Source organism: Acanthaster planci, linkage group LG02 (genome assembly GCF_054643075.1).
Source record: "Acanthaster planci isolate LZ-2023a linkage group LG02, COTS_SCS, whole genome shotgun sequence".
NCBI classification, from domain to species: domain Eukaryota; kingdom Metazoa; phylum Echinodermata; class Asteroidea; order Valvatida; family Acanthasteridae; genus Acanthaster; species Acanthaster planci.
Window position 1 is genome coordinate 28474644 of NC_141778.1, and position 23393 is coordinate 28498036.

Consider the following 23393-nt stretch of genomic DNA (forward strand, 5'->3'; position numbering starts at 1 on the left):
ACCTAGAGGTGCTAAGCAGGGGGGGAGGAAGACATAATACAATTAACACCAGAGTGAATGCAACCTTTTCATTACCCTAATGATTGGCAGGACCCTTTCAAATTCACATGTGTCCAGCACACCAGGCAGGTTGGATCATGCTCCAAGTCAACTCACAGTATCAAAGCAATCAGTGAGTGGTAATGATATTTCCTTCTTGTCACAGCCATCAATCACATAATCTAAAGTATTCAGAACATACTAGAGAAAAAGCCCAGGCTAGCAGAACCTTGGTAAGGCATAATTCTACACAATGTAAAAGCTGGACAGGAATGACAGATTTCTAGAGAAACTTAACATGCCAGTTGCTTTGGAACATAACCTCTCCCTCCCCTAAAATAAATAAAATAGAAATGTAAAGTAACTTACTAACTAACTGCAACAAAACTGAACTTCAACATATACTTTAAAGAGAAAACAATACTGCTTCTAATTTTTCCCCAAGTCTTGTACATGTATATATATTGCATTATGGTACATGTGTCTATTATGCGTCATCAAATACATGTATGCTATTAACGGCAGTTTTCTGTCAGTTAAGCATACTGTGTTACACAAGCTTGCTGACAGTACTCCATTTTTAGCCAAACAGGAGATTTTTCCTTCACCCTCGGAGAATTCACGACCACACGGCCTAATACAAACCAGATTTGTGGGGAAAAGGGAAAATTTGTTGATTGTAAACAAAGCAACTTACCAAGGGAGAGGGTCTGTAGTCTCATCTTATGCAGCATCCATCGCCTGGTATTGCCATTTTCTGAACTAACTTGTATCTCTGGAGGTGAAACCTTCCTCCTTAAAAACACACCATCTGGAGATGTCGGGCTGGGAGTGGGTGAATTCATGGTGATACTCTGCTGTTTACTATAACTGCTGTCATGCCCACTGACATCACCAGAGAGTGTGGAGGAGGTAGCCATCACCACAGATTGGCAGAAGACAGGGGGTTAGATGGCCATTTACCACAGGAATTCCTTTGTGGAGCTGAAGCATGCGCCCAGGGAATTGTCAGTCTAGAATAGCCTCCTTATTGTTGCAGTGAAATTGTCATTAATGAGGTAGGGCTGATCTGATGCTGTACCATTAGCAAATTCACAGATGCAAGGTCAGTGCAGCATTGACAGACTTGTGAAGTCATTCACAGCGACTAATAAGCCTGGTGTGGTATAGCCATATACTCCAGAAGGCAAGGAGTTCATTCTGCTCTATGCTTGACTGATGATAAGGAACTGGCTCCAGGGAATGGCAGTAATGGATGACGTTATTGGACATTACACATAGAACTATTTAAATACTTGACACATGGGAGAGCAAGTCTATTTTGCTGTTCATAATCTTGCTTGTCTTGCACCAAGTGGAACTGAAGGTTGCATTCTGTCAAGTGATAGCTTGATATCAAAAACCTGCTCCATGTCTCAGTCAATTCCATTTATAACTCTAGTATGAGTGGAATGCTGTTACATAACAATAAAGGCGAAATGTGACCACTGTGTCTTAAGTACAATGTTATACATGTATTCTCTTAACCTCAAAAGACTCACTTTGTAGACTTCACAAACTACACACAGCCAAAGATACAGGTGTATTTCCTTTTCCACCTGTCAGCACAACATTGGTTTTTATGTCCTACGGGAGATGGATCTTTGGTGTAATGGCCTGAAAGCAAGCAATCTGATGTACATGTATGTCATCATTCAAGATGTATCAATCATTGAGCACTGCAGTCCAAAGAACTGGCCCGCTGTTGCAATCACAAGAAACTCCCAGCAAAAATGTCCATCCACATACTAGTAATGTTACATGTGTTTCAAGAAGCAGCTTCAGCTAGAAAGCCCCACAGACATCAGACACCCTCTCCACACAGTTGAATGACAAGCCAAAGTACTGGGTGGCAGCAGAGGATCAGAGCACTTTGTAGTCTGGTTTCGTGACAGGAGTCAGCTGTACTTAATTCAATGTCAAGAAATGTTGAGAATATCCTGTTAGCTCACCTGATTTCTCCTGCAGTTACAACACATCAGAACAAATCACTTCTGCAGGACATGAACACATCCTTAATGTAACATCATCACAATGAAGTCCACTCCAGATGAGCTGTTTCCAACATGATTACACTGCTCAGACTCCTCTGCATGGATTTCACAAATGTAATTGGCCCTTTGTAAACAATGCCAGTCCATGCTCCTCCACCTTGCACAATCTCATCAATCTATTCGTTTTCTCCAAGTGAACAACTTTCATCATAAATCGTGTTGGGCATTGGTACCACATACAAACTTTGATGGAACCCTCATTCCCATAAAACAACATGGGTCTGAATTTAAAAACAGAAATCACAGTGGCCAGGAGTTGGACATTCTGTGCAAAGAGGGATTTCCACTGTGTACTCATCCACACTTTGACATGTAAATACTTGCAGCCTGAGGGGATGAAGCTGCCAAGGGCCACAGAGAACAAGCGTTATGGTCTTCCCTTGCTTCATCTGCCTCTCATAATGGTCTCAAGAGATTGGTCCATGCCCAAAGCCCTGTTGAGGGTATTTTCACACAAGGGTGAGCAAACTGTATAAGGTACAGAAACACAGTGGGTGCTGGGGTTTGGCGACCATGAGGGAATTATTCAAAGCAGACCTTTTATGCAGGGGATGAAGAGGGTCTCCATACAATCACTGGTGGCAGTTTTTGTTGTTAGTTGGGACTGATCAGTGGGGACAAAATTTCCAAGGGATACCAAAACCCTCAGCTGTGTACCAAAGGCTGACAGCGTCACTTCTTTATTAACACTCTGTCATGAGCTGTGCTTCTAAAATACAGGTACTAGTGATACAAGTACATGTGATATATAGGCCAACACGTACATTTTGGACCGATAGCATATCATTTGATGTTCATCTTCATTTCACGTACCTTATCTAAGTTAGTGTAGGTCTACATTCCTTACGAGCCACAGGCATGTTCACCAAGAAAGATTGACAAGGAGACTAAAATGACTAACACGCGTTCTATTTCACATTACATGTGCAATGTAATGTAGAAATCTGGTAGGCAAAATTGGTATAGATACAACAAATGCAATGAGGACTCAGATACCACCATGCAGCATGTAAAATAGTGTAAAGTAATATTTCTAGACACTGGCTGTGAATACTCCATCACACAAGTTTGATTTCAGAATTTCGGATAAAATATCATCTTAAAAGTGATTGATGGCACTGCCAGTCAGGCAATAACAGTAACACACAGAAAAACGTTTTGCAACACTTTAAGGACTGAGATGTATTTTGCATCTAAGCTTTCATCACATTGGCTACTTCATCAGATTTGACAACATTACTGTTGTAAAGAAAGCTTATAGCATGCAAAATCATCGTTTCATAAGTCCTGCTACAAAACCCCTTTTCTATGTAGAAAGCCAAAAGTCAGATTTAGACAAACCTTCAGTGTGTCACAGAAAGGAAATAACCTTGAGAGAAATGCGGTGCTGTGACAAATTAAAAAAACTATAAGCTTCTGAATGTCTGGAAGATATGCCATGGGATAAATAGCATCACAAAAGTAAGAGAGTTAATCAAATATACATAGTAGCATGGAACAACCTTAGCTGTGTTAACCTTCTGTTTGTTTCCACAAACATTTGAACATTCACATGGAGTTTATACAATTTATATGCACTTTTGGCCCCTTGAAAAAATGCCTTGTAGGACGTTGGGTGTTACCATGTAAAATTCATTTGTTTTATTGCTACAAAGTTCCGATGGCAAATAAGCACAGAAAGCTACTTCATAATAAAAAGCTACATCTCTTCAGGTCAATGTCATTTTTCACCGCCTAGAGGTGTCATATTCTTGACACCTCTTCCAATGTCATATTAAAAATTGTGTTAAAAACTACGAAGGACACCATTCCGGTGGTGTAAGGACCCATATATTCCTCTCCTCAGCTGTCTAAGTTTGGTCTGTTAGGGTATTTATGTAACTTATTTTGCGTGGTAGTTTATTCATTGTGTACCAGGTAAGTTAAAACATGTTCACAGATGATTAAAAACTAGCATCACATTTTTAGTCTAGTAAGTATAAAATGTGCATGTGTCTCCACCCAGTACATTGCATGCACAAATTGAAAAGGACTGGTAGCCTACGTATTGGGTTAAATTGAATAAACTTGAAATATAAATGCAAGCAAGGGTCAGTTTTGTCCACATAATATTTGTGGCTCATCACTGTGAGGGAGGGGAGGAGGGAGGAGATCGTTATCTTTGGCACAACTTACGCTAATCCACCGCTTTTGGCAGTCCAAGTTGCGCCAACTTCATGCCTTAACTTACGCGACCTTGGGTGGATTAGAGCATTCAATCAGAGGGGTAATTTAATATTTCTGGATCAACCACTATTTGGTAACTTGTCTGAACGTACCCTAGATGTATATTGACCAGGCCAACTGAACTGAAACTTGTCAAGAAAGCTACTAAGAATGACTGTTTGCTTTAGCAAAAGGAAAATTGGATTCTCCATATTCTTTTTTGAATTGAATTTTTGAGCTATCACGACAGATTTTCTTTGCAGCCTCCTGGCCCAGCTTGACAGCAAATATGGTTCCACTGGAGGGTAAATGCACTTGCACTCTGAGTTTACCCACAGAGAAAGGTGGCAAATTGTAAATGGCAAGGTGCCATGCAATGTCAGTGTTAATCTGCGTACATAATGCCCCACCATTCAACTGGCCCAATGAACCAATCGACCACTCATAACACCCATTAATAATTGATGACTTATGGATTGGTGGGTATCAAGCATTAGAGCAAGAAGTTGAATGCACCATAAGGTGTGTGTGGATGCTTAGCTACAGGCGGAAGCATCGAAAAGGAGAACAAAATCGTGCAAAGTTCTAGGCCAGCACCAAGAGTGATGGTTACACCATCAGCAGCTGATGTCACAAAATTTAATTTTGGTGGTGCAACATCACTTATGCCACATTTTATTGCCTACGTTGCGCAACAAATTCAGGGCAATTTCACAAAACTTATGCAATGCAGAAGTCTGTGACTTGCGCGAGAAATTATAGGGTAACTAACTTGCACTGTAATTTTAGGTAGGGTAAGTTGAGCTGAACAAAGTTGAAAGGAACGATTTGACAACCTCATCATATTCTGTTAAGGCTCATCATTGCTGAACTTAACAAGGCTTACACAAGAAATTTACAATTTTGTTTTAGAAAGGTAATGAAAAACTTGTTTGACTGTCAATAGAGAACTGTGAGAATTTCTTTCTGCTGCAGTTTAACTCCAATTACCGGTCAATAGTTTACTACAGGTATTAACTGTAATATGGTTTTAACCAGGATATGATGAAAACTTTTTCAAAATGGTGGATAGAGGTACATAAGCAAGGCTTATGTATGGCTCAAAGTTTTAGCATGTTTCATGAAATTGGCTGCAGTTGAACTTTAATGGGAGACTTTGAGACACTTGGTGGCAGCAGGCACAACGGTCCCTTTTGGTTGATGTGGGCATGCACATGCCATTCTAGGTATGCATATTAGTTCCAAGCACGCACAAAACCAGTTTGTCTGCCGGCACCATGCGGCTCCAAGTCTCCCATTACCGTTCAATAGTTTACTACAGGTATTAGCTGTAATATGGCATGTATCAATTCAAACAAATCCAAAACAAAACCAAACACACTTTTTGCAACTTGAGCTAGAACAAGAGCAAAATATCCCAAGAATAACACTAGTTTCATGAAATCCAGCATCAACATCTTCAAATGGGAATGATTTCAATTTCGGTGGATGCATGAAACCATATCAAACTCAAGAAAGGTGAGCAAAAATAAATACCTGAGTAAAAGGCCAGTTACACATAACTAGCAATATCAATAATGTGTTGTCAAATGTGTTGTTCGTGTGACCAAACCTAATTGAATAGAAATGTAACAGATACTAACCAAATCTGTAACAAACAGATCTGAATTCTTGAAACCTAACATAATCCAACACAATTTCTGAGAAAAACTAACTCCATGGATCAATGTACCTGAAAATGTCACCTTTACTGCAAGAATAAAAAAATTAAATGAAGCTATTCTCAAAAGAATTAACTTTGAAAATATTGATTGGACTGACCCGCAACAACCCTGTGTACCTGTGAGATTGCAATAGCCTTTTTACACTTTATTGGTATGTGATTCCGCTTGTATTTTGAGCAGGCTGAAGTCAGATCTAACCCTGGCAACTGGAACATGGAAAAGCATATTTTGTACACTGTTTGTATGTAGTTCAGCTGTCCAGCACCCAGTAGGTAGAGTGTACAGTACATCCGGCCTGAGCACAACAGCATGCTTCATGCAGGAAAACTACACATACGCATTGCATGTTTCACCACGGTGTAGCATGTGGGCAATATTTCCAGTCAATTTTTCCCTCTTTTGGTTGCAATCATAGCAGATATATATATTTTTTACACTATTGGAAGATTAACTGGTGTAAAGGGTGCACCATTTCCAGATAATAACGAGGATGGTAAAGGATGGAAACAAACACAGAAAGGTCACGCAAAGCACCCTAATGAGTCACTGCATTGCCAGCTCAGTTACTTCTCTGCACAATGGTCACATTTGACTATAAATTATGTGCTTATTGGCTGGTAAAATCCACGGAATAAAAAGTCCAGGGCAAACACGGGTTTAAATCTTTTCCAGTGGCGTTGGAAAGCAATGACTACAGCAAGGGCTGAATTGTGTAGGTACGAGGTACATATGTTGAACACTATGACCAATGTAGAAGTTGTGTTCAATAATTGCTGTACATAATGCAAAAGGAGTTCAACCAGCAGATAGGTTGGTACCAGCATATTAGTCATTGTGTGGACCTCTGAAGTTAGAACAAAACATGTTCACACAAAATGGGTAGTGGACACCTTAGGCCCTTTCACATGAATGATGGAAACACACATCTGCAATGTTTTGCACCAAGTGTCTGTCACAAGGGTCACCTACGATTTCACACAAGCATTTACACCGTGCAATGCAGCATGTTAGCAAATGTCCCTCATTTTGCAGCATTAAAGTATTCTATCGCTGGTATTGCGATGTTCCTTAAATGGTGGAATTATAGTGTACCAATGTTTTTCCTGCCATATACGCACACGCTTTTATGCAAGTTTCCACAAATATTTTTGTACAAATTCAGCCACAAGAAAACATTATTCACCTGTTGGAAACTGCCCTTATCTCGATTTCACCAGCATGATTTTCTCTGCCAGTTAGTAACAGCCTTGTTACCAGCACCAGTGTAGCACTTCATTTTATGTGTCCAATTTATAAAAAGAAAAATCAAAATGCAGCGAAGAAACTTTTTTTCTAATACAAGACTCTGAAGGAATTTTTTCAAAGGGAATTTTGAAAAATTTATAAAGTGAAAAATTCATTTTTGTGGCATTCATGGCTCCGGAAGATAAAGCACAACAAATTATTGCATAACTTATGCAATCTTACTTCTTAGAGAAATGTAAGAAAAAAGACTGGATCTATTTCTTTATAATGCACATAAAACAGTTAAATTTCCAAGTGGTATGTTTACACCCAGGTTACTGATGTCATCTTAGAACACACTTTAAGAACTAATCAAGATCAAAATATTTTCCAACAAATGTACTCCTGTGCTCCCAGTAAGACAAAATGCATCTACTGTATATGTACATGTGTAAGTGCCCAACGCTTCAGGTGACACTTTCACAGTGTGTGAAGTACATGTACATGTTTCCTACTTTTTGGGAGACCTGTAGAATTGATTTTCCCCCCTATCTCTCCTTACAATACCAACAAGAACTGTAAGTCCTTGAAAGAGAATTTCCGATAATCCCCACTTATACCCAAAGCAAACTCACTAAATCTGGCAAAGTTTTCAAAAGACCTCAACTTGTGTAAGTATACACAGGGTAACTACCAGTTGCAGTGCACACTGCAGTTGCTTCTAATCTGTTCTAAAAATGGAACCAGTGACAGAAGAGACTAGGGAAGGTGTCTACTGTCAGGTGGAGCGATTACTTGGGTTAGAGGTATTTACTTGAATAAATATGTTCCAGGGCTGGTCAGCATTTCGGAATGACAATTGGTCCGCCCACTGGCTGGCTTAACGGAAACTTAGAATAGATCGATGATGGATGGATACAGCGATCCAACAGTGACTATATGTAAGCACAGCAATTTACTTTTCATTCGCTGAAAAAGTCTTAATTAAATAATAAAGAACAAGATGTTATGAAATGTAAGATCTGCTCTCAAATCCAGCTTTCCTTTTGTTTAGTCTGATCTGGGATATTACAAGTCTTCAATCCTCCAACTTAATATAGATTGTCACACACGACTGAAAAACAGATCAAGCACTGGGTGGGAAGGAGAGAATATATTTAAAAGTTTTGTACCACTACATCTGTTTCAAAGGAGGAGACTTTATAATGGAGAATAAAAAATCAACAACCAAAGCAATGATTTAAACCAAGTCAAAGGTACAATTACAAGGTTTCCAATTCAATGACATTTTTACAGTTTCAATAATAAGAATATTAAGACAAATGCTGACAAAATGGTAAGTATCTGTTGATATGTGACCTTCATGTGGTTGTGCTTTCGTGGTCAACATAGCATACTGTACATGAAATTTGTAGCGTGTTTCTTCACAGATTTCTGGTGGAGTATTTTTTGTGTTTGCATAAAGTTGAACTGAAGGAACATTTATATCGAAAAATAACAGGAAAAAACAAAAAAAGAAATGAAATAACACTTTTATCACACAGATAATATTGTAGCCACTAAAAACAGACTATGTGCTAGGTGACTTCTGGATTCCTAACTATTAGCCAAAAAAAACCACACACAAAATGTTAAGATTTACGCAATACAATGAAGCAGTGTAAATCAGGTTGTCAATGTCAGAGTTACACTGCTCAATGTGAAGGAATACCCTTTTTCCATAAAGAGTACACTTATGAAATCTTCAACCACCTTTTTGCCGACATGGTCTCTTTTACTTGGTAGAGATCAATGCTCAGTTGACTTACTTGGTGGAAGTGGTTGATGGGTACATGGAGGTTCTGGTTGTGGCAACAGTACCGGTGCCTGGCATCGCCAGTATGGGGAGTATCTCCGTACTGGATAGGATGCTGCCATTGAAGGGGGGCATCGCTCCTTCTTCAGATGAATATATTTCTTAATAAGATCCTTCATGCTGCCTTTCTCATAAATCCTTGAATACAGGAAACCATTACAGTGCAGTAGCTCACTGTCATCAGCTATTACAAGATGCAGATTAAAATCCTTTCGTACAAATTACAATGTACATGTGGATCTGCGACAGGTTTGTTAGAGTCCTACTAGTATAGTAGTACATGTAGCTTGAAGTTGAACAAGCAAAGCCAAAAAAGGTGGGTAAAAAGAGCACAGTTCTGGTTATGATTATGCTGACCATCCTTTGCCTTGCTACTGACTCCTAATCTAATACTTCACACATGTTCCGGAGTGCCCACAAAAATTCCCCAAATTGCTGGCCCTCCTAACATAACCCACACGTCCCTTGTGGATGACAAAAGCCTTCCCACTGTGAATTCAGGGCTGAAGGTAGCCACATCACTCTGCTAACTCCAATACAATGTACATAGCTTACAGGCCGGGCAATAAGCTGAATCTATAATAATATGGGGGAGGGGTACCATAAGCATGGCAAATCACTGATGCTGAACACACCAAGTTCCCCACAACACACTCTTTTCCTGGGTTTGGATGCTGCATACCTGTAGGCAGCAGTGAATACAGTGGGAATTACTGTGTGGGTGAATAGAGAAATACAAATGGTTTACTGTGAGGATTGAAGATTATTACTGCTCACCAATTGTGAGGTCTGCGCGTGTTGCACTGGTTGCTTGAAATACTGGATTGCATAATGATCATTTGGAGTTGTATTCAAACCTTTGAAATCTGTTTCCTAGATACTTACATCCAGGAAATATACACCATAGATCCCACTAAATGGGATAAGATAAGACCTGCCTCTGAGATCCATGTAAATACAATGAAAAATCTGCCTTGTTTTTCATAAGTTGCTTTCTTCACTACAACGCAAAACCCATTGCTTTTTTAAATCCTACAGCACAGCTTGCTCAATTATAATGTACCTGTATTATGTATGCACCGTTCTAATGAAAATGACAAGTTGAGTCAACCTGAAATAAAAGCAAATAACCAATTACCAACAACTGAGCAATTCTGATTGCTTGTGAGCCCTGACAAAACAAGAGAAAGAATAAGGGCAAACATCCTCACCAGAATCTTTACTGCATCTGCTCCAGACCACCCCCCCATTATCACTGGTTCCTTTTTAGCTTTAGTTCAACTTGACTAGTGGCTACATTGTAATTTCTACTACTCCAGGGTCTTGAACCCACCCTCCCCCAGCATGTAATACCACTTTGGATTGCTCTATGTTGCTGACAAATGTCTGGGTTTGAAATGACTGGACCACCACCCCATTTGATTTATTCTGTGGTTTGTTAGTGTTTTTTTGCAGATGGCAGCAGCAAGGCAAGTTAACAGTGGTGGTTCTGTCATCTCAAACTAGCAGGAGGCCTTCTCTTTGGCTCACTCTGCATGCATTCATGCTGGCTAACAATGGCCTCTTTGGTTAGCAAGACTAATTAGCCAGACTCAATTAGCAAGATTATATTTACCAAGCCTATTTTTTAACACTGGAAAACATCACCTACTTGAGAGTATAATTAGTATGCACTGTCTACATACAAGTACCCATGAGCTTGTAATTCCAGTGTACTTAATATAAAGCGCTTAACAGAAAGCTGGCACGGGGAATCAAACCAAAAACAAAGTTTCAATTACTGCGGCTATGAATCATAAATAGAGTGTACGCGTAAATTACTACTGGGATAGAGCATTCTTCCCAACGGTGCGGCTATCTACGGTTCGTGTACCATGTCACTTTCACAGAAAAGTGCATGTTTTTCAATGAAATGAGATACTATTTTAATTTACATACAAGTCAAAGTAAATGCATGAGTAGACCTTCAACTCACTGAAGGGATAAGACAGGACCAACATCTTATAACTGCAGATAAAGGGGAAGTACAATATTGCTCCAAGGTGTTCAAGGGCACACTCACTCCCCCATGAAATTAAATTAGAAGGAGAGGCTAATAACAAACTGATATGCAGAAAAGGTCTACGGACCAGAACTTCCCCCCTCATCTATTCAACTCATCTGGGTCCCCATCCCTCCCCCAACCCCCAAAAGGGCACACAAAACACAGGGCATCATGGCTCAGTTTGGGAAATGATAGGTACATAACAAGCACTAATTTCAATTCCCTACAAAGAATGTGCTGTACTTGTATGTACTGTACATGTACTGTACAATGCACATGTATGTACATGGGCTTGTGCTAATCCTTAAAGTTGGGAAACATTCTCTGCTTATTTTCCATGACAAAAATCGAACAAACTTATAAAAGTTGCTACAAGATGCAAAATACATGTAAATCATAAACACACCAAAGAAACTGCTACCCACTGACTCGAGCCTCTCAACATCTTACTATACTCCAAGGTAGAGTTTTCACTAAAATATCACAAGAGGGCTCACTTCAGATTACTGTTGGAGAGGGTGGAATACATGCAGGCACCTCCACAGTACAATTGCTGTTACTGCAGATATTACATCACATACATGTACTTTTTGTCAGGTGTCAAGGCCAGCCAAAAGTACAATGGAGTTCAAGTTGCGATCCATGTAAATTCTAAGCCAACTGTCAAACAGAGCCAAATACAAATAGCTTTTAATTCTGCACAAGCAAGTGTATTCAAAGTAAACTGTACTGTACCAGTAGTACAATGGTACCTGTCCCAAGGCCTACTGTAAAAGAATTGTTCAGAATGTATAACTGCCTTCTGACACAACAAAGGACAGTTTTTGGCAGCTGCCTTGTTGGCGAAACCTTCATGACTTCATTTCCTTAAAAGGTAGCTTTTAGTTTGAAGAATCTCCAGTATTAATCAACATAGATGGCACAGTGATAGATGTCGCCAGACACAATTTCTTAAAGGGTAGCTGACCTCTCTAACATCAACATAGCTATGCCATACCACTGCCAAGTATGCTGGACTTGGGTTTCACAGGACATGTGCAGATGTGTCAACCACACAACTTTCACAGCATTTGGGCTGTCAGGGTCCATCATCTCAAGCAAGATTCATTGCATCACCAGTTCAGGGAAATTCTTATTTCTTTGGAAATTGATTTTGGTTTCCTAACATCTGTGGCTGATAAATCCCTGTCAAAAATGAGTCCAGTGCCCGCTTGGAATAAGTTCACAATTGAGGATACAGTCAGTTAACTGGTAAACGAACATTGATCCTTTCAAACCAGACACGGTATGGAATATACCGTTAACTCAGGGAAAAAAAAAGATCTCTGAAACTGTTCAAATACTATAACTAATAAGTCCAGCATGCAGGAAAAGCACTCATTTAGTCAACACCTTTCCAAAGTCTTTCAAAATTTCAACCACATTAGAGAGTAATTCAAATATCTATACAGTATCATGCCCCCCCAAAAAAAAACAATGAAACCCAATAACCTTGATCTTCTCCAAAACTAAATAGCTGAATATTCAGCTATTCATTCATGTTTGGGAAATGAATGTTAATTACAGTTACCTGTAAGGTTGTATTTTTTGGGGGGACGCACTGTATGCTGGTTAGAGGGTCTGCTCTTTTTGATGTCAGAGTCATGTTTTTCCTACAAGTGGCAACCAAAGTGTACTTAGTAGTTAGCCATTAATACAAAAGTAAAAGAATAATTCCTAAAGAGTTGAAAATGCTACACAGATATCAGATCACCAGATAATGATACATGTACTACTACCGTCAATACTAAATGGAAAACACCCCTATTTAAAATTAAATGGAACAAATGTCCATTTTGACTGAATTCAAGGTTAAATTGACAACCAATCAAAAGGTGATATTTCTGCTAACTTTGGCCACCAATATACATTTATGGTGTAGGCAAACTGAGAGTTGTCTAGAGAGTACTGAAGTGTGACATTTTGAATAAGGGAGTGCAGTGCAAAGGAATGGAGTATACGCGCGTGTTGGTTCACACACTGGTTCTCGTGCTACTGACTTTCACACACAAACTTGGGCGAAGGACGTATTCACTTTTACACTCTATAATCATTATTAAAGTAGATTTGTGATCATTAGCATTTATCACAAATTAAAACAAATCCAACACTGGCACATAGGCCCCAGTACACTTCTCAACTTCAACCTCATTTCATTTAAAGTATAAAACTGACACTGAAGACAATGTTAATTTTGATTTAATTAAACTAATATGTGATGATTTTTGGCAGGAACTACTTGCAATATTAAATGAAATCATGTTGGTATCAGTTCATAATTTCAAGTATTAAGCTGTAAAACAAACTGTCAAGACAAAAGCCCACTCTGCTACATTGGAACCCTGCCAATGCAGGGCTGATTCATTTGGTGGTGCATGTAGTGCTGACAGAGCATTCCTTGGGTTGAAGGCTTATATCTTACACATAAAGGTAACTCAGTTGATATATCCTTCTTTCGATCATTATTTTATCAATGCACATTTAGCTGGATTTTCCAGGTGGTTTATTTAATAACAATCATGAGTGGTAGTACTATCACACTGGCCTAGAATTGGGAATACAGAATTTCATGACTTCTGACACCAATCTTCTTCTCAAGTGATCTTTTCCCATGATAGGACATGCTATTTGCCTCTATCCTGTGCTTGCTTAACATGGCAATGGATCAATCGTCAAGACATTAATGGCCCACTTGCTTGAAATGACAGCATGGTTACTTCCACTTCATCCAGTTTTGTTTAATAACTGGAGTTGTTGAAAGACCCTTCACCATAAACCAGCTTTTTCCATGAGCTCAAGTTGAATCGGGAACATGTACATGTATACCAGAGTGTAGCCAATGTATAGAGGCCGACTTACTCCCTAAAAGTGCAGATTACTTTGAAGATTATCTCATTGCTATTAAAGATGCCACAATAATGTGATGTACTTTAGTTGGAACAGGACCCTTTAAAAACATTTCAAATGTCGGAGAAAACAAGGACGTTTGTGCTTGGCTTGTCTTCAACCTTTGTTTGAGATTGGCTCAGGAGAATGCAAGTTGATAATGTATCCATTCTCTTAGGCCAGTCTTAAAACCAACATGTACGGCTAAGCATGTGCACATTTATTGCCATTCATTAAGATCATGCCTTTTGAGTCACAAAGCCAATGCGCATTTCAATAAATATACCTTTCCGACGATTTTATTCAAAAATACAAACACTCCTCTGGCCATGTTATGGTGCATCATTATCCCACTGGCAAGTGGTCAAATACAATCTGATGTGGCAATAAGCCATTCGCGAGTTAAATTTGAATAAAATCTTGTGCACTGAGTTATTCACATGAACATAACAACTTGAATTCTCCTTACTAAAACCACTGTTGCTATACCTTGTGAATCGGGGCAAGCTTTCACACAGCGGCCACCATCACTGGAGTGGACTGATTTCTTTAGGCCTTTTCACACTACAGAGCCATTCCTGGGGATTTTTCACTCCACCAAAACCCCAGCAACTGTTCACACTAGACCCATTTAGTAACTCCTGGAGACACTATTTCCCAGGAATATGCACAGTCATTTCACACTGGCAATCAAACCCCGGGAAATGTGTAAACAGAGGGTGCCCATCCAGAAGTTCCCAAATGAATTGTGGGTGGAAGTCCAATCCAACAATGCCGAGTGCGCACATTCACAAGCTGCTGTTGTTGTTTACGTCGCGCAATATGCCAAGTTGACGTTGCAAGTGCAAGAATGACTGCCCATCTGACCAGTATTTGCGTGCTGGTGTTAATATTAAAAGAAAGCGGAGTAAAAGGTTAGAACAATAGAAGTGCAACATGATGCATGGAGATATAACACATGCCAGGCCAAGCATTATAGCAGACTGGTACCTAACCACAAGGCTATTATAAATACACGTACACGAGAAGGAAGTGAAACACAGTCTTGCTCACGACACCTCTTTCATTACATTATAAAACCATTCATTTTGCACATATTCTTTAAAATTAAATTATTTGTATAATTTTCGAACACTATTATTTATCTTTTAGTACTTACCGGTAACTGTAAATATATTGACGAAAAGTTTGAAAGGTACTGCATTACACTTCTAAGTTACCGTGTGAATTATTTGGTGCGTTATTTGTGACCCTGTGACCTTTGTGAGATAATGGCTCAACACATTAGCCATGGACGCAAAAAGGTGGGGTAAGTTCAAACCTGCCAATGTTCACCCTTTTGTGCCCTTCTTATCCATTGAGAACAGTGTATTGTTGCAAGGCGTCTCTTATGTAACTAAGCATAAGCTTGCCCCAAATCATGAGGTATAGCAACAGTGGTTTTAGTAAGAAGAATTCAAGTTTTTATGTTCTCATGAATTTAAAAAATGCAGTGTACCAGATTTGGGTCAAACGTAACTTGCAAAAGGCTTATTGGTGCTTATGTGATGCATACTGCATAAGGTAGCACTGAGCCAGTGCAGTGTGAATTTGGAACTCAAAAAAATGCGGACTCAATGGTAGCATTGCACAAAATGTACCGGCAAGTGGGGATTGAGAAAGTGGATAAGATTTCATAGGAGTTATAACATTTTATGAGACACTGGAAACCTTGGGGCTGTCAACCACTAGAAACGGTCAAATTGTCTGAGGTATTTATTAATACCATAAAATGTACAATTCAACTGGAATCTTCAAGAGCAGGAGCAAGAATTAAAAAAAACTCCTTCCACAAAGCTCCCATAAAATTGAATGCAAAACCTCCCCAGAGAGGGGGTGTTACATGTTATACTAAAATCAGCAGATTTAACCTCAAAGAGAGGTTAAGTCTAGATATAGATAATTACAGGTACCGGCAGTAAGCAGAGAGAGACACTATGAGAGAATAAAGCAGGGCACTTCCATGCTGACAAGATTACAAGTTTTGGGGAAGATCCTGTTAGATCCGACAATGTTTAGTTATGACTACTGTTGACCTATCTTTCACAGACTCTTTTGCCTATAAATTTGGCCATGTTTTAACGAGCAAACAGAGCTCCTTATCGGTAAATGAACCATTGTTACTATTTCAAACAAGCGACAACTTGACACTGATCCTTCTTTTTCTCTCCCTCTCTTAATTCTTAACAATTTTCAACCTGATCATTTCAGTTGCTTTCACCAACCTTCCCCTTGCCATTTTAAAACAAATAACACAAGTTCAATTCAAATTATACATTTCTTTTACCAGGGATCCCTTCTTTAAGCTCAACCTCATGCATGGCAAGCACTTTGATATCGTGATAGGAAATGCACTCACCTCCTCTGGCCATGATTTAGATGGCATATCTCAATATCTATGCTGTTTGCATGCTTGTATCAAAGGACCAACAAACACTGAATCTAATAGCGTTATCTTTTTATTTGTTTTGCTTTTATCCTGTGTGTACTTGTTGACTTCAAAGGGTCCATTCATGAAATAACAAGGCAGGGGTGGGATTTTTGGCATCATTACTCCATTTCTCTGGACAGGATACATGTCAATCTGGGGATCTAACATCAGACTTTGAGGGTCATTATTGCTACTCACCTTATCAATGTATTTTTGACTTTTGTACTGAAACATTAGCGCATGCTTCATGCAGAACGAGTACAGAAATGATAAAGTTTAAGGACCTACATGCATGATGATGGACCTGAACAGAATGGAGCACTTCCAATACAGGTTTTGGTTCAAAATTTACAAAGGCCACCTAAATATCAATTTCAGTGTTTTGGAAGAACCGTATGGAATTATTGTTGTTTCTTACAACAAATCCCCAAACACAGGACATTATAAATCCTGACAGGATACCTACATGTGCACGTACTAGGTCTACTCCTCCTCTGCATGTAAGGTCTTGATGCACATCTGTCGGAGCACTATTTAACAAGGTACTGGGTAATATTCTTTATTTATGAAGTCAAGGAATATTATCATGACAAAAACAAATTAACAAATGTTTTTATTCACTCATTTAAATTTGGAAAATGTCAGACACAATGATGATAAAACTGCAAATTGCAGTGCCCTGATTTCATGTTTTATCACACAAGTACAATAGCATAGACATCAAGACTAGAATGTGATTACATAATGAGACACTTGTTAAAGAAACCCTGGAACAATATAGCTGTAAACATACTGTTACCGGGCAGAAACTTATTAACATGCCATGTACCACTGCAAGCATGACATACACATTGAGGAATGAATGAGCACACACAGTAGTGCCTCCCAAGGTTAGTTTTCTACATTGCTAATGGCTTTTCTTGCAGAAGAGCTGTTAAGTGAATTGTTGACCCAACCAGGTCAGCCCTGCCATGCACAGCCATAAACTTTTGCCTATCCCTATCCCAGTCATTGACAGGTTTGACATGACCTTTGGCACCTGGGGTCCAGAGTTTAACCTCACAAGGTCAAAGGTTACAGTTAGCTCCCAGGCACAAATCTCATCAAAAAGGCACCAAGACTCAATCCACAAAAGATCTGGATGTAGATGAAAAATTAACACATTTTTTGCTTAACGGTTTGGAGTCAAACTGGACTTTTTCTTTATTGGAAATCGATTTGCATTGTGAAGCTGAAAGATGGGAGCACACATATCCAACCCCCCCCCCAAAAAAGAGAGAGACTCTGAAGAAAATGAGTATGAGTTTATCATTGAAAAAAAGTTGCAATCAACTTTTGAAGTTCAATGACAGTACATGTACAGTTTGCGAAAAATGGGGGAAAGAACTTCACCCCCAAATTACTTCATAAAAACAGACATCTCTGTGCTTCAAGTTAAACATTTTTTAATAAACGAGTTGATGTAACTTATCTATGCTAGAGTACATGTATGTATAAACTATGACTTTCTGTATGAACAAGGAGAATATAATACATGCACAAATGAGTAAACTGATTACATGCCCTGAATGGTTTGCATCACTGACAGATCCATGGAGGTTGACAGTTTGGTATCCTGACAGAGTAATACACATGGCAAGCCACCATAGCAAATACTGCTGATATGAAAACAAACAAATATAGTGCAAATTACTCTTTAGAGTTAGCATTCGTGGCTTTTCACTTTATTTTCGAATGACCTACCTGCTCTTCTTATCCCCTTTTTGAAAATTGATGATTTGGGCAAAAAATAATCTTGTTCCTGGGGCTCATTCATAGTAAAATGGTTTTTGTTACAAAAGAATTACCAGTAGATCTGCTGTAGAAGAGCATCTATCAAAAGCAAAAAGATTATACCAGTGTTCTCCATGGGCTGTTTTAGCAGGGCGGACCGCCCTGCCAAAATTTTGGGTCGCCCCGCTAAAATTTCGCCGCCCTGCTAAAATTTGTGCCGCCCTGCTATTTTTTGAGTCATGTATTTTTCCCCGAACGTCTACTTTCTCAAGATTTTAATAAAAAGAGGTTTGCCGCAGTTTGTGGATTGAGTTTGAATTTACTGACGACGCTTATGATGTACTAACAATGGTGACCATTGGCTGCCTACCGTTATGCATAGTCAACCTTGTGTCTCGAAAAACCATTGCGTATGTTTTGTACATGTAAACGTACATTGTATTGCGCAAGCGTGTACATGTACATGCAGTGCATGTGACTGGTACCCGCGGTGCAACATTGTTTTGCGGAGTGTGCGCGGGCGCCAGTGGAAAGATTGTGCCAAGCCTGAGCAGCCCCCACGCTCTGCTCCGATGGAGGGGTTGCTCCATTTTATGAAATGATCTGGAAATTGTAAACTTCTCTTTGCCTGAACATATTTCTTTTGTCCTTTTTTATTCAAGGGCGCATTTTGAGGCTTGTTTTTACTCTGCCTTTTCACAGTCAACTGATCATTGAGAAAACTGCATGCTCTGCTCATCTCAAGCATGTCTTAAGTCACTAACATGAGGTTCTGCTAAAAACGCTCCGGAAATTAAAATAATTTTGTCATTAAATCTTTCGATGAAGAAACTCCTCCTGAAGAATATCCTAGCCAATATTTAATGTTGTAAATGCAATCAGATTTGGGGCCAAATTACAGACAAAAGTGGACCGGAAATTGCCCCAGAATGCACCACAGAGCATCTAGAACCCAAAATTTGCCGGGGCCCTCAAGCGGGCCCTGGACCCCACGCCATAAGGGCTTCGCGCTCGCAATTTTGTCTACCGCCCTGCCAAAATTTTCAGCCGTGGAGAACATAACCCTTTTTAAACTGTTTGAAAAACATACAAATCTTCCCAATGTGCATCCCCACAGAATTATGAATTAAAACTATCAAAGCAAGGCATTCAGTCTCATGTTGTGGCACTTAACATTTACTGTGAGATAAAGAAAAACTGAGACAACTTTGTTACCAGTAGCAAGGAAAAAAATTAACTCTGCACATTTACAATATTGACACAGAAACACCTAAATAAGCTCATTATCTGCAGCCCACTAACCTTGATAACAGTAACCAGGCTTTGTGGGATTACACACCCACTTTTCCTGGTTTCATTCATATACGAGTACATGTACATGTAACACAAGTCTGAACCGGCACAATTACAAAAGTACACACAATGTATGGCCGACACTGCACATGAAAGAACAATTTCTTTGTTTATACAATATGAATTTTTTAGGCAGAATCAGATTAATTACGACAGCATTCCTTCACACGGGAACGGCATGCACGAGCACAAGCTATTCTGCTTGTTCACTCTTTTTTTCAAGTCAGATGGCGCGTACAGTGAGAACTGTAGTTTACTTGTGTTTTTTATCTGTTTCTTTACAGCACTGAGTGAGTAGACATTTTGAGATGAGTCAGATGATGACCTTGAAAAACATTTAAAATGAACAAGTTGCTTGTAGCGCAATAATGTATTCCTACATGATGCATCCCTAGTTTCAAATTCAAAGTAAGCCAAGGTATTGGGTGTTGGTACTCATTGTAAACTTCTTCAACCCACAGATCAGGCAACTTAACTGCACTGGCACATCCCTTTTCATTATCACTATGTGTACAAAGGGGCTATCGACAGTAATCCCTAAGCTTACCCTAACTTCAATGATAAACCCCCTTTCAGTAGTTTTTAAGTCCTGAATACAACTGAGCAGCATGCTCACAGTTTACAGGTGGATGTACATTTTGTAATACCACTGAAAACAGTATGAAACATGGTTGCCAAATCAAATATGAAACCAATAAAGGGAGCTGGAACTGCCCAGAGTAAAGCTTCAGCACTTTGGGAATGAAGACAATCAAAACTTTTCAAAAGGACAATAACAAATTCAACTTAATTTTTCTTACAAAGTTGAAATAAATCCAGTGAACAGTTCTGGAGCAAACACAGAAATAACAACAGGGACAGATACCATTTTGTCCTGGAGGAGTGGTTGAAGTGTTTGAGTCAAGTCAACCACTAAATATCAAGGCCCAATCACTGGATATTAAGGCCCAATCATGGAGGTAGGAAAAGATGGCCCAAGACATAACAGACTGAGACTACACTGCATGGTACTTGTATCAGTTGGCATAGCAACTGGTGTAGTACAGTCATCCTTTCAATCACCAATTCACCCTAATAAGTTTATACAAGCCATCAAATGCAATGCACTAATTAGTCCAACAAGTTACGTGTACATGTATCTGGAAAGAGGGGAACAAGTTTTCTTCTTTGGTGCAGAATTTAATAATTTATGTGTCTTCAAAGAAGTAAAAGAAATGACATTTCCTCTAAACTAATGCAATATCCAATTGCACAACAATAAGACATCCATACTGCACCTGCTTAGTAATAAGGAGGTAAGGAAGGATGCAAAAGCCAGGCCCCGCAGGGTGAAAGACCTGACAATATTGGTCTATGGCACCAACCATTGTCAGGACAAACCCTTGCCCTGAAAGCTCCAGATTCCTCCTTTATGAACGTCTTTCTGCTCAGGGAAAAAGGGGATTGATTTAGGTGTACTCAGACTCTGAACAAACCCCATGGTTAAAGGACACTTGAGCAAGTTGTGCTTACACTATTGGGGGGCTGATACAGGATCAAAAGGGTCCTGTGTTTGCCACACACAGATTAGGTTGTGGTCTTGGTGAAGTCCTGACTCCTTTGTCGCAACCACTGTGGGGTCAACCTTCCATGGGATTAGAGGGGAAAAAATCGTGGCTTATCCTCATGGTTTGATCACAAAAGATCGAAAATCTGTGCTTCTTCCGTTTTCATACCATGGTAAAGCCTTCCACCTTACAAATGGAAGCTGTCACTGACAGTTTTATCTAATTGGCGAAGAGATTTTTTAAAACATTCTGTTCCTTAAAATCAAGTCTATACATGCCATCTTATTTTCACATTAATTCACTGTACGTCAAATTTGCCAATAATGATAACATGAAACGCAGCATTACATGTACAAAATGTACACTGTATGTACATGTATGTAGTGCACTTCATCTGCTATCCTGGCAAAAGGGCAAAATTAAGCCAACTGTTTGTAGAGTATGTTACGGTGTGGAAAAAATGCCAGTTTGTATTCAGTTTTACAAGGCACATGACCACTTAAAGAGTCCTAAGTGAGGAACCTGTTGGGAATACTGAAATTCTTAAATAAGAAATCCCTCAAGAGTGACTGGAAAGTGAATCAAGTTATAAGGAAATTCAACCACCACATTAAATGTCATCATTACCTTTTTCGAAGGGCGTTGGAAAGAGTGATACATGCACAATCTCTTATACTTTGATTTATAGCATTGTGATTATCAGGGTATTGATATAATCAATTGGCAAAATTACAGGAATATGAGTGTTATGGTGTATCAAAATAGTTTCGTCAAGAGCTCAATGTGGTTTATACTTAATTCAAACAACAGACAGCAGTGTCGTTACTTTGGGGATATTTCATACTGCATACAATGATAGAACATCTTACTCCAGTGCTACAAATATAAGCCTCACTTGTCATGATAAAAAGTCCCAATGACATGTATATAAAATAACAAAGCAACTTAAACAAAAGTATGAAAATGTGGTAATATGTAAACTAACAAACATCTATAAATCACATACCGGTATTTCTGTCTTCAAAATCAATCAGTAAGTTTTTTAATACACTTTGGCAGATGATCCAATTTCAGTCAAGTACCCATTTGAGAAGATGCAGAAAAAACTATTGAGGTCATTAAAATGGAAGCACAAAAATGGGGAATGTAGCCATGGTGTCAAGGAGGAAGTAGAGTTCCTAAGAGGGGGTCTGGCAACCAGAGTGTCATCCTCTTCATGGGACAAGTTACATAGGGAATGTGGTTCTTTCTTAAACCCTAGTAAAATTCTGATGTGAATATTTAAGAATCAATGAATGCATCACTATATCCTTCACTGTCTTAACAGGATTAAGAGTGATAACCAATTGGGCTTTATTAAACCATTTTATTGAGGGTTGCTAGTACATCACTTGTTAAGTGTACAGGACTCAACAGACTCTGGTTACAATATGCCTTGATGCATAATAATGTTTCACACCTAGACTGTAGTGTGTGGTCATCAAACATGCCATTTACAATAGCCTACTGGCCCTCTAGGAGGTCAGTGCTATTGTGTGCTGGCTCTACTCTTACTTTTACCTCCTTGCATTCTCTTCACAGAGAACTGAGAGAAGGCAACATACCATTTCCCTTTTGTGAAGTGGCTGGGAAGAGGTAGTTTGCTTCACCTGTATTTCACCAACTCACGTCTGTACTGAAACCAAAAAAAAAGAAAAAACACACAAAAAACAAAACAACAACTGCTCTCACCAGGCACATATTTTTGTCACAAGAATTAGCACCGACATTTGCCTTTCTTTGCTTCCTTTTCTAATACTTTCCCTTGCATGAGGCATCCAAAATGAGACAGCTGGGAATGCATGTCAAAATAGGTTTGTTTTAAACATATTTGCAGATTAAGACTGTAAAGTGTACATCTGTATGCATCTCCTCAGAAGTGGAATCTGCAAAGTTCAAAATAGTTTGCAGGTTGCAAACAGTCATCCAATTGGATCCAATCGTATCCAAAGTAGAACATGATTTACCCAAGAGACTTTCTTGAGGTGTTATGTGATCAAAATCCTGTTGATCAAACAGCAAAAGGGCGGATGGAGGAAGGGGCAGCCTCCCTCCCCACAAATGAAGACAACAGTTTCCAAAATATTTTTAAAATGAAAAAA

The 23393-nt window shown here is 39.1% G+C and overlaps 1 protein-coding gene across 5 annotated transcripts in view; it reads right to left on the reverse strand.

Moving 5' to 3' along the window:
* Positions 1–23393, reverse strand: part of LOC110977239 (rho GTPase-activating protein 7-like) — a 144356-nt gene that overhangs the window by 72666 nt on the left and 48297 nt on the right. The window contains exon 1 of one of the 5 annotated variants that reach the window (XM_087133081.1): positions 9094–9607. The exons of 3 other annotated variants lie outside the window; for them this stretch is intronic. In XM_087133081.1, the coding sequence (XP_086989207.1) occupies positions 9094–9259 (166 nt within the window). In that variant the 5' untranslated portion in view covers positions 9260–9607. Of the gene's footprint in view, positions 1–736; positions 1447–9093; positions 9608–23393 lie in introns of those variants that run through there. One more of the 5 variants, XM_022231181.2, reaches the window with a different exon arrangement.